Source organism: Rhinoraja longicauda, chromosome 38, assembly GCF_053455715.1.
Source record: "Rhinoraja longicauda isolate Sanriku21f chromosome 38, sRhiLon1.1, whole genome shotgun sequence".
Taxonomy (NCBI): Eukaryota; Metazoa; Chordata; class Chondrichthyes; order Rajiformes; family Arhynchobatidae; genus Rhinoraja; species Rhinoraja longicauda.
Window position 1 is genome coordinate 107210 of NC_135990.1, and position 16480 is coordinate 123689.

Consider the following 16480-nt stretch of genomic DNA (forward strand, 5'->3'; position numbering starts at 1 on the left):
GACTGGGTGGTTGTCGTTATTTAGCATGCTTGCCTACAATTGTCTCGGCTGTGAGTCCAGGTGTTGGAGCACATTTGCAGTATTTGGCACAGTTCTTGTCACCCAGTTATAGGCTGGATGTCATTAAGCAGAACTGGAGGTGCTTGAGCTATATGGAAAGGCAGTATACTGTAGGCTTGGACTTTTTTCCCTGGATTGTAGGAGGCTGAGAGGTCACCTTACAGAGGCATCTAAAATCTTGAGGGGTGTCGATAAAGTGATTGTCAGTCTTTTTCCGCATGTAGAAGAGTCTAAAACTAGAGGGCATAAATTTAAGGTGAGGGGAGGTAATTTAATGGGAACCTGAGGGGTAGATTTTCACATTGAGGGTGGTGGATATATGGAATGAGCTGCCAGAGAAAGCTGTAGAGTTGGATCATTATTGGATCAGTCTGGAGCTGACTCTTCCCCTGTGTACAGGGGGAGACAGATCATGGCAAGCCACTTGCATCTCCCTCTACAACCTGGGATGCATCCCCACACCCTGATATTGCATCTGTGTGCAGAAACAAGCACATTCATCTGAGAGTAACATTTATAGATTGTGGCTCAATTTGGTGTTATAGATTAATTGGGTTTAGGATACCACAGATTGTTTTATTCATGGCAGAGTTTTGTTCTTGTCCATCTCTGTTTTAATCAGTACATCTCAGCTTCTTTTCTTTTGAATTTGTGGATAAAATTGTTGTGCTCTAGATTAATGCTCACATTTGGGAAATGGTGCATAGCCATATTGGCAGTTTCCTCACATCCTCCCCCGACTGCACAGATGAATGTGTATGATTGCCCTCAAGGCATTCTGTTTTCAATTCCTGCACATATTTTGCTTGATGTTGCACAGATATGGAATCCAGTCATGGTGATGCTGTCCAGGTGTGGCCAATATAAGCCACAGATAAAATTAATCCATGAAGGTTCGACCTTCATGATTGGAATTTTAATGTTTTAATGTCACTAAGTTTGCAAAGGAACACGTACAGCATGAAATATAATTGTCATTGTGGACACCTTGCCTTGGATGCTAATTGTTTTCATTTTCCCTTTTATTTAATGTGCTGTGCTATCTGTCATTTAGCTGCAATTCCTTTGACTGATTCAGAACATAAACTGCTACCTTTGCACTTTGCAACGGATCCCAAGGATTGGGAATGGGGAAAGGATGACAATGACAACACCAAACTGGCTAAGTAAGTGGGTATGGTTCATTGCGATATTAATTTTGGTGTGATCTTTTATCCCTTTTAGTACGATAGATCAGGTAATGAACTACTCCAGGCATCAGTATTAATTCATGCTCTGCAATCCAAGTAGTAAGTGCAGAGTCTTTTCATTTGCCAGTTGTGAACACTGACTTTCAGCTTCATCTGGTGACATCCAGATTGTTTGGGTTTGTACAACTTAATTTCACAATCAAGGTTTCCACATTTATCACTGAAGCTGTTGAAGTTTGTTTGTTTTCTGTGTTGATGCTTTTGTCACTGTGTATTCTTCTATTCCAGTTTGATCCTCTCCCTGGAAGCAAAACTTCACCTCCTGCACAGCTACATGAATGTGTCTTGGATCTGTATTCCTGCTGAAACCAGGGTAATTCCCTGCAACCTTGTACGAGAAGCACCAAAGGATCGTGCTGTGATATAATCGACATATGGACCATTGCTCCAGTGATTCAATGGAAAAGATATCTTGGCTCTGTGTGAAAGATTGTCATGAATTACATTGTAAATTAGCCTTACGGTATTGTCAGAAAGCTTTAAATACCTTAGAACATAGAACAGTACAGCACAGGAACAGACCCTATGCCCACAATATCTGCGAACATCATGCCAGGATCAAGCCTTATCTGCCTGCATGCGATCCATATCCCTGCATTCCCTGCCCGTCTATGTCCCTATCCAAAGATCTCTTAAATGCTAGTCATATCTGCCTGCACCACCACCCTGGCTACGAATATCTCATCTAAACTTTGTCCCTCACCTTAAAGCTATGCCCTCTAGTCTTTGACATTTCTACTCTGGAGCAAAGTTTCTGACTGCCCTATTTATGCCATTCATAATTTAATAATATTTTATCAGGTCAACCTCTGACCAGGGAAAACAATCCAAGTTTGTCCAGCCAACATTCTGGTAAACCTGTTGTGCGACCACTCCAAAACCTTCCACATTGTTCCTGTAAAGGGGCCATCAGTGCTGCATATAATACTCCAAATGCAACCTAACCAAAGTCCTATAAAGCTGCAACATGGCTTCCTGACTCTTCTACACAATCCCCTGACTGATGAAGGCAAGCATACCACAAGCCTTCTGTACTACTTTATCTACTTGTGTTGCCTTTTCAGGGAGCTTTGAACTTGCACCCCAAGAACCCTCTGTAATCATTGCTGTTAACAGTCATGTTATTAACTGTATATTTCCCTCTTACGTTCGGCCTCTTGAAGTGCAACACCTCATGCTTGCTTGGACTAAATTTTATCTGCCAGTTCCCCACCCATTTCTGCACTGTATACTTTGACAACTTTCCTCACAGTCCACAACTCCACTTATGTAGATGTTATCTGCAAATTTAATAACTAACCTTTCAAAAAATTTATCCTAGTCATTTATATATATCATAAACACCAGAGGTCCAAGCACAGAGATCCCTGTGGAAGTCCACTGGTCACAGACCTCCAGCCAGAGTAACACTCTTCCACCACAACCCTCTCAGTTCTATGAGTAAGCCACCTCTGAATCTGCACGACCAAGTGACCATGGATCCCATTACATTTTAATCTGAATCAGCTTGCCATAAGCGACTTTATTAAATGCTTTACTAAAATACATGTAGGCAACATCCACGACCCTACCCTCATTGATGTCACCTCCTAGAAAATCTCAATCAAGTTCTTGCTGCGGGAAAAGCCATGCAAACTGTCCCCAGTTCGCCCATTCCAATTCAAATTATAGCAAATCCTATTGGAGAGTCCTCTCCAATAGCTTCCCTGCCACCAACATGAGGCACAACTTCCTGCATTATCCCTATTTTCCTCCTTAAACAAAGGAACAACACTAGAAGCTCTCCAGTCATCTGGGACCTCACCTGTAATCTCGCTGCAATCTCCTCTCTTGTCTCTCAATAACTTCTCCCCATCCCCCTGGTGTCCCAAATACTTGTACATTTGGAAAATGTAAGGCCTGTATACAAGAAGCACAGAGGTAATGCATAGCTTTCTTTACATTCAAAGTTTCATTGTCAATATATTCATCGTGTGATCACTTGTATACATTTGTAGTTAGCTCCTTTTATCTGCAAAGCACCATATGTGGTCTCCTTCAACAATGCAACTTCCAGAGGGGCCTTTACCCAGGGCTTAGCCACTCAGCATTCAGTGGCAGCACACCTGGCATGGTGGTCCTTCCTTGGCATTGGTGGCACCAAACGTCCCTTGGCATGTGGTCCTGCAGCCTGGAATGTACCAGCCAATAGCATTCCCTTACTGACATCTCATTGTACAAGACAACCAACAAGTTTTAGACATGCCAAAGAGACACTTCCACGAGCAGCACACAATGTTTGTCTCAGTGTGGGAACAACTTGTAGATCAGACAAGTTATGCAGCTACTTGGGATGAATCTTGACAAGGATCAATTATTTTATGCCAGTGCATTTATAGGTGACAAATGATCAGCATGAGCTCAATAAGCCTGATGCACTTACTCAAAGCTTGTTCACAGAGGGGGTTAGGGGAGGTACTAGATGGTGATATTGTCGCCAGATATTGTGTAAATTGGACCAGTCGAAGAGCTGCAGGCAGACTTTGTAATTATGTTTTTCTCAATAGTTTTCGTATAGTGTTGGTCAGATTTGTTTTTATCTTATTCCTGGATAATTTGTATTGACAGGCACCTTTGGCCCAACCAGAGTCACCAACTGCTTCAGCAGGGGAGGATGTTCATTCTCTAGCTGACTCAATGGATTCAGACAGAGACTCTATCTGCAGCAACTCCAATCTGAATGGAAACAGAAACAAGAAAGAGAAAGAGAAAGGGGATAAACAAAAGAAGGATAAGGAAAAGAACCGGACAGATTCTGTTGCAAACAAGCTTGGAAGCCTAAGTAAAACTCTGGGAATTAAACTAAAGAAAAACATGGGAGGACTTGGCGGCCTGGTGCATGGAAAGATCAGCCGGGGAAGCACCAGCAATGGGCGCAACGGAGACACAATGGAGAAACTCAAGAAGAAAGAGTCCAGCAAAACTCGGAAAGGAAGCAAGGAGGAGTCATCGCATTCTGCAAGCTCATCCCCTACAGATAAGTCAACTGCCTCAGTTAAATCTCCAGTAGAGAAACAATCTGATCAGTGGAAATACAGCACCGATGTCAAACTCAGCCTCAACATACTGAGAGCTGCCATGCAAGGAGAGAGGAAGTTCATCTTTGCAGGTCTTCTGTTGACCAGTCATAGGCACCAGTTTCACGAGGAGATGATTAATTATTACCTGACCACTGCTCAGGAGCGCTTCAATGCTGAGCAGGAACAGCGGCGCAAAGAGACAGAAAGAAAAACATGCAGCAACTCAAGTAAAAGCACGTGCAACAACTCTTCATGTAAAAAAGAGGAGCAAGAGCCATCTCGGAGAAACAAGTCAGAACCAAATTCACAAGAGGACACATTTCAAGGCTCTTCTCAAAGCCATATAGGTCACCTGAACCCAAACGTACAGGGGATCAGTGACCAGATAACGATGAGCACTTCACCACCAAACACTGGAACCCTTAAAGCTGGAACTCTCACTGCCCATTTCACCCATACGCCAGCTTTGCTACAGCATGTCATTCATGTATCTGAGGTGAGATCACAGCCATCGAGTTATCAATCTGACAATCAGTCACCTGTCATCAGCTCTCTGAAAACCTGTGCTACTTACCCACAACATAGTCGCTCGCTGTCTTATCAAAACTATTGCCCTGTGGGCCTGTCAGGGCTCCCTACTGTGGAAACCATGGAACCTCTGAAATGTTTGCTGCCCCCTGAACACAAAAGTCACACATATACGAATGGGTTTGGTTCTGGTGATGTAAGTGATTACCTGGAATACGCAGATGAGGCCCCTTCCTTTGTGAGACAGAGTGGAGAGAAAAGCAAAGTGCGAGGTGTGGCAGCCACGCCTTATTCACTCCAACAGAACCGCTGCAAACAGCACAACTGCCCCTTCTACGGACGCCCGGAGACCGAGCTCTACTGCTCCTACTGCTACAAGGACGAGCTCAAGCGCAGGGATCGAGGGAACAGATCTGTTTGACTGTGATGCTTGTCTGGAAAGTTCTTCCAGCTTTTCCGTATGAACCAACTCTGGAAAATTACAAATATTTTGATGAGCAATTTGTTAAGTATAAATCTTTAAATCAGGATCAAGAGTCTGTTCATTACCTTTCAAGAGTCCTGGATCTGTGGAGTTGGATCTATTGGAACAGTGATGAATCTGTGCCTCTGGGATTGGAACCACACCCTGACTCCAGGGCAATATGAAACCTTTGTGTTACTACTCAATGGACTGTTACCAAATAGTTGATTATATTCCAACATGTATGGTTTTTTTTTAATTACACTACTGCAAGATAATTTGCACATTAATTACAACTGTAAAAGTAACATATAGCAGAAAATAACCAATTATTTATGTGTTTGTGAACTGGAAGATGCATTATGATGGAACTTTACAAGCAAAAGTTTAAAAATTGTAATATAGAAATTATTTTTATATTATTTTCACAAATGTGCTGCAAAGCAATATTTTGCGCTTTTTATTAAAACACAATTGCCACTTTAGTAGATGACTATACTGCTGAAACTAATTAGAGGCATACAGCAGCATTATGATGTATGTTTACGGGTCCAAGGAGTGGCTTGAGTGTTCACACCTTTTGATACTTCGTCAACATGCAACTTCATTTGAGGAAAGCTTTTCCCCAAAGCTTATTTCCGGTTTTCAATTAAAGCCTCGGCTCCATGTGGTGCATCTGCTAAATTTATTTTGCTGTTTCAGCTTAGAATATCTCAAGAAGAAAAATGCACACTAATCTTGAATTTCCTGCCTGCAAACAGCACTTACTGTTACAGATGCAAAGCAATTGGAAAGAGAAGGAAAGCCAATGAGCAGGGCACCTTCCACCAAAATCTAAAAACTTTGATTCACTTGCCTGGTGACTGACATAAAAAATTCACAAGCAGTCGCATCTGGCTAAACTTGTCTTTTCATCTGCTTACAGGAGCATTAGACAGTGGCCTAGGTTAGCAGCTGAGCACCGTGACGCTCCAGATCCAGATATTCTGTAAGTCATGACAAGGGAGCATTTACTAGAGTTCTTTTAAAAATGTAAAGCAACTATTTCTGTGTAGCATTTATTTTCAATGATTTTGTCTTCTGCTTTAATATGAAATTAAACTGTGGAAATACTTTATTCTACATTGATCTTAGCACTATGCACACGATGACAGAAGCAAAAATAGAGGATGAGGTTTCCTCATGACCTCCCCCACTCGCCCCCTCCCACCCCCAACAACCTGAATTGGTTGTATGACCCTTGCAACCTTTTCCTTCGCCCCTTAACACTGTTCCTTCAATTAACCAAAAAGTGCAGCGAAGAATGCAAATAGAGCTAACTAACTTCACCATAATACTTGACTGGAATTCCTGTGTTATCTCTGCTGTTTATGGAACCCAGCAGTTTTGCTGCCTCAAGCACTGTTCATACAGGAAAACAAACTCCAGCATGATGTGGGAAGCTGCCTGTCTCTGATCCATCCTGAGCCCAGGCGATCAGTGTGTTCCCCTTGTACTTGGGGGAGATTCTTGTGGGAAATGCAAGTGAGGTTAAAATCCTAAACTGTTCCATCCAAAGCCTCCTTCCACTGGGCACAGGAGAAATCTTCTGTTGAATCTTCCATGAAAATTTAAGGAGATTTTGGGTTAATTGTATAATATTTACTGATTATTGTGAACTTTCAGGACAAGCAAGAGTTCACTGAAACTTTAAAGAAAAAAACTGAAAGAAAAATAATCATTATTTTGTTGGTTTTCAGAACAAGAAATTAGTTTAGGTGTGGCTAACATTTTTAGTAAAGATTTAAAGCATTTTGACTTCTAGAAAATAATAGTAAATTCAGGATGAGGTCCTTTTAAATATTGAACAACATAGTAGCTTTTGTTTAACTTAGGTTGGTTGTTCCTGGATTATTTTTCTGTATATAATCATCCTAAGATTTTCAAATGGTCGGAAGCATAAACTAGTTTTCAAAAGGTGGTTGAAATATAATGCCAAATCCTGAACAATATCTGGCAATAACGTCCAAGATTAAATAATGGATTGAACTTAATGTAAGAGGATGCGACCAAATTGAGCATTCACTGTGTGACACATTCTCTTCCTTGTTTGATCATAATATTCTGCATTGTTTTAAATGTTTGTCACCCAACTTGCACTGAAAAATTAAAACCCAAGTTATTCCGACTTTCTGTATCGCAATGTTTTCTGTGCCTTTATAAAATTAAGAAATAATACTGTTTTAATTGTAGATTGTTGATCTGAAAGTCTGACAGACTAAGTGGTTATATGGGGAATCACGAAAGAAGATTCTCTTAGAAAATGTCTTGCATGGTTTAATTTCAAGAAAGAAATTGACAGTCTTATTTTATGATGTATTAAATGATCTGGAAATTGAGCGATTGAACCTGGTCACTGAGGAGAGGTTAATGTTACACATTTATTTTCTAAGTCGGCATCCAAGGAAGCCATGGCTTGGGTGAATTGGTGCTTTGTTCTTTAGCCTTACAAGCATTATCTGAAGATTCAGGATTTGTTCAGCAACATCAGTTAAAAATAAGCCAGCTTTGTGTAATGAAGCTGTATACAAAGCATATAATTAATTAATGCATATTTTACGATTGGGAAAATGTAGCCATCATTGTTCTCTATTCCACTGTACAATGCTGTCCAGCTCAGTACAATAATCATTGTCACACAGCACGGAAACAGTCCTAAGCCCACCATCTCCGAGCCCACCTCTATCATATATAGAACACACAGCGCTGGAGTAACTCAGCGGATTAGGCTGCATCGGAGGACATGGTTAGGCAATGCTCTGGGTACAAGACTCTTCATGCGATGCCGCTTGACCTGCTGAACTACTCCAGTATTGTGTGTTCTATGCATGATTCCTGCATCTGCAATTCATTGTGTCCCCATTTATTCTCATCACATTTAACATCACTTGGTCTACAATGCCTCGGCGATTTGAGGATTTGGCCAGATGTGTGTATGTGCTTCCTCTGAATGAAAATGATCTTCCTTAGGTCCCTCTAACCCACCTATTCCTTACTCTCATCTTAGACACATCTCTGCAATTGGAAAAAGTTTCTAACTGTGTATTCGTGCCTCTCATAATTTTGCTTATCCATATCGAGTCCCTCTTCTGTTATAAGGAAAACAAATCCAGCCCATCCAGTCTCAAAAATGAAATACTGCATCCCGGATAACATCCTGGCACTCTCTGGTGCTATTCCTTCCTTCCTGTAGTCTAGTGACCACAGACGTACACATTCCTTCAGTGTAGCACAGCCAACGTTAAATACATTTTTATCATGACCTCCCTGCTCTTATATTCTATGCCCCAGCTAACAAAGGTAACCATCCTGTGTGCCTCTGTACCACCCTTAACAACCTGTTTTGCTAAATTCAGGGATATTTGGACTTGTACACATGGATCATTTTGTTCCCCAAAACTCAATAGGGGACTGTGGGATAATCTTACAGAGCCATATAAAATCACAAGGGGAATAGATAGGGTGAATGCAGAGTATTTTTACCAAGAGTAGGGGAATCAAGAACCAGAGGACATAGGTTTAAGGTGAGAGGGGAAAGATGTAACAAGAATCTGATGGACAACTTTTTCACACAGAGGGTAGTTGGTGCATTGAATGAGCTGCCAGAGGAGGTAGTTGAGGCAGGTATTATAAGAATATTTAAAAGACATTTGGGCAGGTACGTAGATAGAAAAGGTTTTGTAGGATATGGGCCAAACACAGGCAGATGGCACTAGTGGAGGTGGGGATCTTGATCCACATGGGCAGGCTGTGCTGAAACATGTTATATGACCAGAATAAAATTCCATTTACATACCTAACATAGTTTACAACCCAACAGTGTGAACATCAAATTCTCTACCTTTATGTAGCCCCTCACTAAACCAGCCCCTCTCTCCTTCCCCTGTGCCCCATCTGGACATTTTCATCCCTCCATTCACCTTCCCCCCACCGCCCTCCCACGTTCCTCCCTCTAGCTTTACAACTGCAACTCTTCAAACCTGTCTCACACCCTTTCTTATCTCAAGCCTTTGTTCCAACCATCTGTTTATCAATTGCCCCCCCCCCCCCAGCCTGTCAACCTATTATCTGCCAGTCCTTGTCCGGCCTCTCTCCTTTTCCAGCTTTCGTCTCCCCTCCTCCCTCTGCAATCAGTCTAAAGAGGGGTCTCCACCCGAAACGTCACCTCTCCATGTTTTCCAGGGATGCTGCCCGACCTATTGAGTTACTTCAGCAATTTGTGTTATTTTGTGTAATATTTATTTGCTATCCAAATCCTTCCACCTAAAATATTAAAGATTCTTCTTCTACTTCCCTTTGGAGGAGAATGCCAATGACTCAATCCTCTGACCTAGAGAATTATATCTCAACGGTCACCCCCGAACTGTTGTAAACAGTGACCCCAGTCTGATTCTCCCACAAGCTGAGACTTCCTCTCCACAACTCTTCCTCTTCTAGCTACCAGTGTAAGCACATCTTCATGGGTAACCACACCCTTTCCAGGTATGGAAACAGTTAACCTGCCCTGAACTGCTCCCAATCATGTCAATTTGGAAACCAGTGTGGTATTCATTGGCCAGAAGTGCTGTGACCTGGGCTCAATATAACGTATCTAACTTTCCAACAATGAGCAATAATGCTTTTAGCTTTTGTAATTAAGGGCTGCACCTGCACAATGAGCCTCGAGTGCATCAAACACTCGGATCCACGTTTGAGACATGAGATGATTTCGATTTTTTTTTAGATTTAGAGATATAGCGCGGAAACAGGCCCTTCAGCCCACCGAGTCCGCGCCGCCCAGCGATCCCCGCACATTAACACTATCCTACACACACTAGGGACAATTTTTAAATTTTTTTTTACATTTACCCAGTCAATTAACCTACATAATCTGGCATACAGATTAGCCAGAAAAAGTAGCATACCAGAGGACTGGGAGAAATTCAGAGTCCAGCAGAGGAGGACAAAGGGCTTAATTAGGAAAGGGAAAATAGACTATGAGGGAAAACTGGCAAGGAACATAAAAACAGACTGCAAAAGCTTTTATAGATATGTCAAGAGAAAAAGATTAGTTAAGGCAAATGTAGGTCCCTTGCAGTCGGAAACAGGTGAATTGATCATAGGGAACAAGGAGATGGCAGACCAATTGAACAAATACTTTGGTTCTGTCTTCACTAAGGAGGACATAAACCGTCTGCCGGAAATAGCGGGGGACCGGTGGTCTAATGAGATGGAGGAACTGAGGGAAATCCAGGTTAGTCGGGAAGTGGTGTTAGGTAAATTAAATGGATTAAAGGCAGATAAATCCCCAGGGCCAGATAGGCTGCATCCCAGAGTGCTTAAGGAAGTAGCCTCAGAAATAGTGGATGCATTAGTGATAATTTTTCAAAACTCTTTAGATTCTGGAGTAGTTCCTGAGGACTGGAGGGTAGCTAATGTAACCCCACTTTTTAAAAAGGGAGGGAGAGAGAAAACGGGGAATTATAGACCAGTTAGCCTAACATCGGTAGTGGGGAAAATGCTAGAGTCAGTTATTAAAGATGTGATAGCATCACATTTGGAAAGTGGTGAAATCATCGGACAAAGTCAGCATGGATTTACCAAAGGCAAATCATGTCTGACGAATCTTATAGAATTTTTCGAGGATGTAACTAGTAGAGTGGATAAGGGAGAACCAGTCGATGTGTTATATCTGGACTTTCAGAAGGCCTTCGACAAGGTCCCACATAGGAGATTGGTGTACAAACTTAAAGCACACGGTATTGAGGGTTCAGTTTTGAGGTGGATAGAAAATTGGTTGGCGGACAGGAAGCAAAGAGTAGGAATAAACGGGTCCTTTTCGGAATGGCAGGCAGTGACTAGTGGGATACCGCAAGGCTCAGTGCTGGGACCCCAGTTATTTACAGTGTATATTAATGATTTGGACGAGGGAATTGAATGCAACATCTCTAAGTTTCAATAGTCAATAGTCGTTTATTTGTCACATACACATAAGTATGACACGAAGCTGGGTGGCAGTGTTAGCTGCGAGGAGGATGCTAGGAGGCTGCAGAGTGACTTGGATAGATTAGGCGAGTGGGCAAATGCATGGCAGATGCAATATAATGTGGATAAATGTGAGGTTATCCACTTTGGCGGCAAGAACAGGAAAGCAGAGTATTACCTGAATGGTGACCGATTGGGAGAAGGGGAGATGCAACGTGACCTGGGTGTCATGGTGCACCAGTCATTGAAAGCAAGCATGCAGGTGCAGCAAGCAGTGAAGAAAGCGAATGGTATGTTGGCATTCATAGCAAGAGGATTTGAGTTTAGGAGCAGGGAGGTTCTGCTGCAGTTGTACAGGGCCTTGGTGAGACCGCACCTGGAGTATTGTGTGCAGTTTTGGTCTCCTAACCTGAGGAAAGACGTTCTTGCCTTAGAGGGAGTACAGAGAAGGTTCACCAGATTAATCCCTGGGATGGCGGGACTTGCATATGAGGAAAGACTGGATAGACTGGGCTTGTACTCGCTGGAATTTAGAAGACTGAGGGGGGATCTTATAGAAACATATAAAATTCTTAAGGGGTTGGAGAGGCTAGATGCGGGAAGATTGTTCCCGATGTTGGGGGAGTCCAGAACCAGGGGTCACAGCTTAAGGATAAGGGGGAAGTCTTTTAGGACCGAGATGAGAAAACATTTCTTCACACAGAGAGTGGTGAGTCTGTGGAATTCTCTGCCACAGAAGGTAGTTGAGGCCAGTTCATTGGCTATATTTAAGAGGGAGTTAGATGTGGCCCTTTTTGCTAAAGGGATCAGGGGGTATGGAGAGAAGGCAGGTACAGGCTACTGAGCTGGATGATCAGCCATGATCATATTGAATGGCGGTGCAGGCTCGAAGGGCCGAATGGCCTACTCCTGCACCTATTTTCTATGTTTCTATACCTGTACGTCTTTGGAGTGTGGGAGGAAACCAAAGATCTCGGAGAAAACCCACGCAGGTCACGGGGAGAACGTGCAAACTCCGTACAGACGTCACCCGTAGTCAGGATCGAACCTGAGTCTCTGGTGCTGCATTCGCTGTAAGGCAGCAACTCTACCGCTGCGTCACCGTGCTGCCCATGATGTCCTGCCCATTTGCTGGAAATTTTGAGACAGAATTAGTTCCCCTTCCTTGAACTCTGGTAGAGAAGATGCTCAATCCAAGAGTCAAGAGAGTTTAATTATCACAGCGACTGACAACGTTGCGATGAAATTCTTACTTGCTACAGCTTGATATAGTCATAATAACGTACTTATAAATTAATAATACTCAATTCAATAGATTAATAACCATAAATAAGTAACCTTGATAGTGAAAAACCAAAGTCCATTGTGCAACTAAGGACACAGTTCACAGATCATAGTTGCTGAGGTTACAGACAATAGACAATAGGTGCAGGAGGAGGCCATTCGGCCCTTCCAGCCAGCACCACCATTCAATGTGATCATGGCTGATCATTCACAATCAGTACCCCGTTCCTGCCTTCTGCCCATACCCCCTGACTCCGCTATCTTTAAGAGCTCTATCTAGCTCTCTCTTGAAAGCATCCAGAGAATTGGCCTCCACTGCCTTCTGAGGCAGAGAATTCCACAGATTTACAACTCTCTGACTGAAAAAGTTTTTCCTCATCTCCGTTCTAAATGGCCTACCCCTTATTCTTAAACTGTGGCCCCTGGTTCTGGACTCCCCCAACATTGGGAACATGTTTCCTGCCTCCAGCGTGTCCAATCCCGTAACAATCTTATATGTTTGTGTTAGTGTTGTACAGTGTTTGAGAGCTGATGGTTGCTGGGCAGAAGCTGTTCTTGAACATGGTGGTCACCGTTGTCAGGCTCTTGTATCTTCTCCCCGATGGTGGCAGCAAAATGAGAGCGTGGCCAGGGTAATGTGAGTCTTTGATAATATTGGCTGCCTTTTTCAGGCAGTGTTTCCAACAGATGGAATGGTGGGGAGGTCAGACCTGTGATTGACCGGGCAGTGTCCTTTGTTCATGGGTGTTCCGAGTTACCAGACCAGGTCATAATTCAAACAGTCAGCGTGCTCTCTACTCTACAGCTGTAGAGATCCCACGGAATATTTGTCAACTTACCAAACCTCCTCAATCTTCTAAGGAAGTGGTGTTGTTAATGAGCTGTCTGCAATTGCATCAATGCAGTGGGCCCAGGAATTCAGATATGCACACCCAGGAGCTTGGTTGATGACTCTCTCCACCACCGTCCTGTCGATGAAGACAGATTTATGGCTCAGACAATCAACAAAATTGCTCATGCTGGAAATCCAAAATAAAATTAAAATCCTGGGAATAAGCCATTGGGGGAAGGGACGAGAACCATTGACTGTTTCTCTCTCGACAGATGCTACAAAGCCAGCTGATATTCCCAGCATTTGCTGTTTTATCTGTGTTCACATACCAGGCAGTACGTAACAAAGTGTTTCAGCCTGAAGTGTGTCCGAGCCACAGCAGTGCCCACCCTCAACAACACGGGGAGACACCTGATTCATTCCAAACACTCATCGGCTCAGCAGCCTCATTCCAATAGGATTATAACCGTGCTGTTGATTTGTGATTAGAGGACACTTTTACAATGATAAATGTATCTAATCCGCTTCATGCAGACTCACGTGTTTGGTTTTCACATCTGGTGAAATGCAGAGGTTTTGATTTTTGGACATACAGTATGGATCTGAGCTTCACTAAGCCAACGTGTGACCATTTAAGAGCTGAGGATTGTGTTATGGGCAGGGACTTGACCGTTCAGTTGCAGACACAGCGTGGAGGTTATGCCCAGAGCCCCGAGGCAGGGTGATTGCCGCATCCACCCGCCGAGACCCAGTGGGCATGGTAAGCGGGGCAATATGGGGCAATGCCCACCATCCTCCTGGACCATCTGACCATCTGGCTCACCCCCCAACTCACGCACAGTTCAGGATTTGTCCTCAGCTGTTGTCAGGCACAGCTTTTCTCCACATCTCTCATGCCCTCCCTTCCTGCTAGTATTTGATAGCTCAGTCCAAAGGGAATTACCACTGTTTCTAACCTTTATCTCTTTTACCTTTATTCCCAGATCCGATTCTGTCTTTTTTTTAAATGACAATATTTCATATTTATAGCACTTTCAAATGAAACATGACCTTCCTTTTCCCGACCAGACCCACGGGTCCTGGACCTAATGGACACTGAGCATGGACGTCGCCTCGGCAGAGCAAGTGGTCACTAAACTGACCATCTGTTCACTGGCCAATCCCAGGAGCAGAGAGACAAGGAGATCTCTGCCCTCCACCGCCTGCCCAAAGATCAGGTGTGAAGGGCAGTGCAGCCAGAGCTTGAGGAGCAGCCCCTTCACACCCTCACGCAGGGTCTGCAAACTCCTACATATCCTAGAAACAGGCACACAGTCTTCTCCCATTGGCAGAAACTGCTGGTCCTGAAGCACCCTCCACCCCAGGTAGCCAGGACAAAGGGAGGGTCACCACTGGGGACCTCACTTGCTGCTGGACGGCAAACGGACACCCCAGCATGCCTGGATGGCAGAGCAGGGCGGAAAGATGGAGTGACTCAATGGGTCAGACAGCAACTCTGGAGAAAAGGAGTAGGTGACGTTTCGGGTCAGGACCCTTCTCCAGACTCTGGACAGTGTCAGTTGTCATCCTGCCACTGCTCTGTGCCCGATGGTGCAGAAGAAAGGGAGCTTTATCTGTGTGGTCCCTGGCATAGGAATGTGTGACCAGGCCCATAATCCATGCTCTCTAACAGTACAGACATTTGCCAGCAGTGTTCAATTAAAGCAGGGAGTTTGAGCAGATAAACTTTTCATATGCAAGAGGACAGGATTAAGAAATTTAAAATCAAGTCAATTGGAAAAATCAGGATTCATTAGAAAAGCTAGTGTCACTAATGATGACCGTAGATTAGTATTGTGCTAAGTTACTAATTTTCTGACGCCACCATCTGATTGTGTGTGACTCCAGACGTGTTTTGTTCACTCTCAACTACCCTTTGGAATGAACATGTGGCCAAAGAAAATGTACATTACATCTTGGTATCCCCACCAACTAAATAAACTGACTTTATATAACTTCTCAGAATGTAATAATGTAACCCCTAATATTTAAAAAAACGATGGAGAAACACAGCAGGTCAGGCAGCATTCTATGGAGTTGCTCCTTGATCCACTGTCTTCCTCCAGAAGTTTGTTTTTTTGCTCCAGATTCCATCATTTGCAATCTCTTGTGTCTTCAAACCATAAAATGAAATTGAATCTCCACTGTTTATCATCTAAGCCAACATAGTTCCCAAGTTCTGGCAGCGAAATATTTGAGATGGAAGCTAACTTGAAACCTCTTAGAGCAGCACAGGAACGGGATCTTTTCCCACAGAAGACGGTGAAAGCAACACCACTGAACACGCTGAGGAAGATCAAAAGATCTCCAGACGCAAAGAATGGGGATGGAGCTCAGGTACAGTTAGACGGAAGGTCAGGAACGTTGCTCAAGAGGTTGGAAGGCTTACTACTGCTCCTATTTTTCTCTATGCGTAGAAAACTATCATGTCATTAGACTTAGGTAGACACAAAATGCTGGAGTAACTCAGCGGGGCAGGCAGCTTCTCTGGAGAGAAGGAATGGTTGACGTTTCTGGTCAAGACCCTTCAGACTTCATTAGACTTGTTACGCCATCACTTTCACAAACAAATGAATTGAGAGCAAGAGAAGCAATTCGCCCTTGACCTGCTCATTTCATAACATTACAGCTGATGCAGTTTTCACTTCAAGCCCTGTGGTAAGCGTGTAACACCTCTTACCACTCTGCTCTTCCTTGCTACACTTCATTCTCAGGCCCAAAGGCCAACCTCGTTTGCCCCCAAGGAGTTCCATTTCACACTTTTACCTACTCACTTAAAAAATGCAACAGGCCAGGCAGCATCTGTGGAGGAAAATGGACAAATGATAGGGTCAGGACTCTTCTTCAGACTCTTCAGTTTTCCCTCCGTAGATGCTGTCTGGCCCGCTGAGTTCTTCCAACACTTTGTATTTTGCTCAGGATTCCAGCCACTGGTGCCTCCTTTCTTACTCACAACTCGCTT

General features: G+C 43.5%; 1 protein-coding gene across 1 annotated transcript in view; it reads left to right on the forward strand.

The window, feature by feature from the left end:
- LOC144610829 (OTU domain-containing protein 7A-like) overlaps positions 1-7527 on the forward strand; it is a 70841-nt gene extending 63314 nt beyond the window's left edge. The window contains exons 10-12 of the mRNA XM_078429758.1: positions 1115-1226; positions 1539-1623; positions 3918-7527. Coding sequence (XP_078285884.1) covers positions 1115-1226; positions 1539-1623; positions 3918-5318 — 1598 coding nt within the window. The 3' untranslated portion in view covers positions 5319-7527. The remainder of the gene's footprint in view (positions 1-1114; positions 1227-1538; positions 1624-3917) is intronic.
- Positions 7528-16480: the final 8953 nt, after the last annotated feature.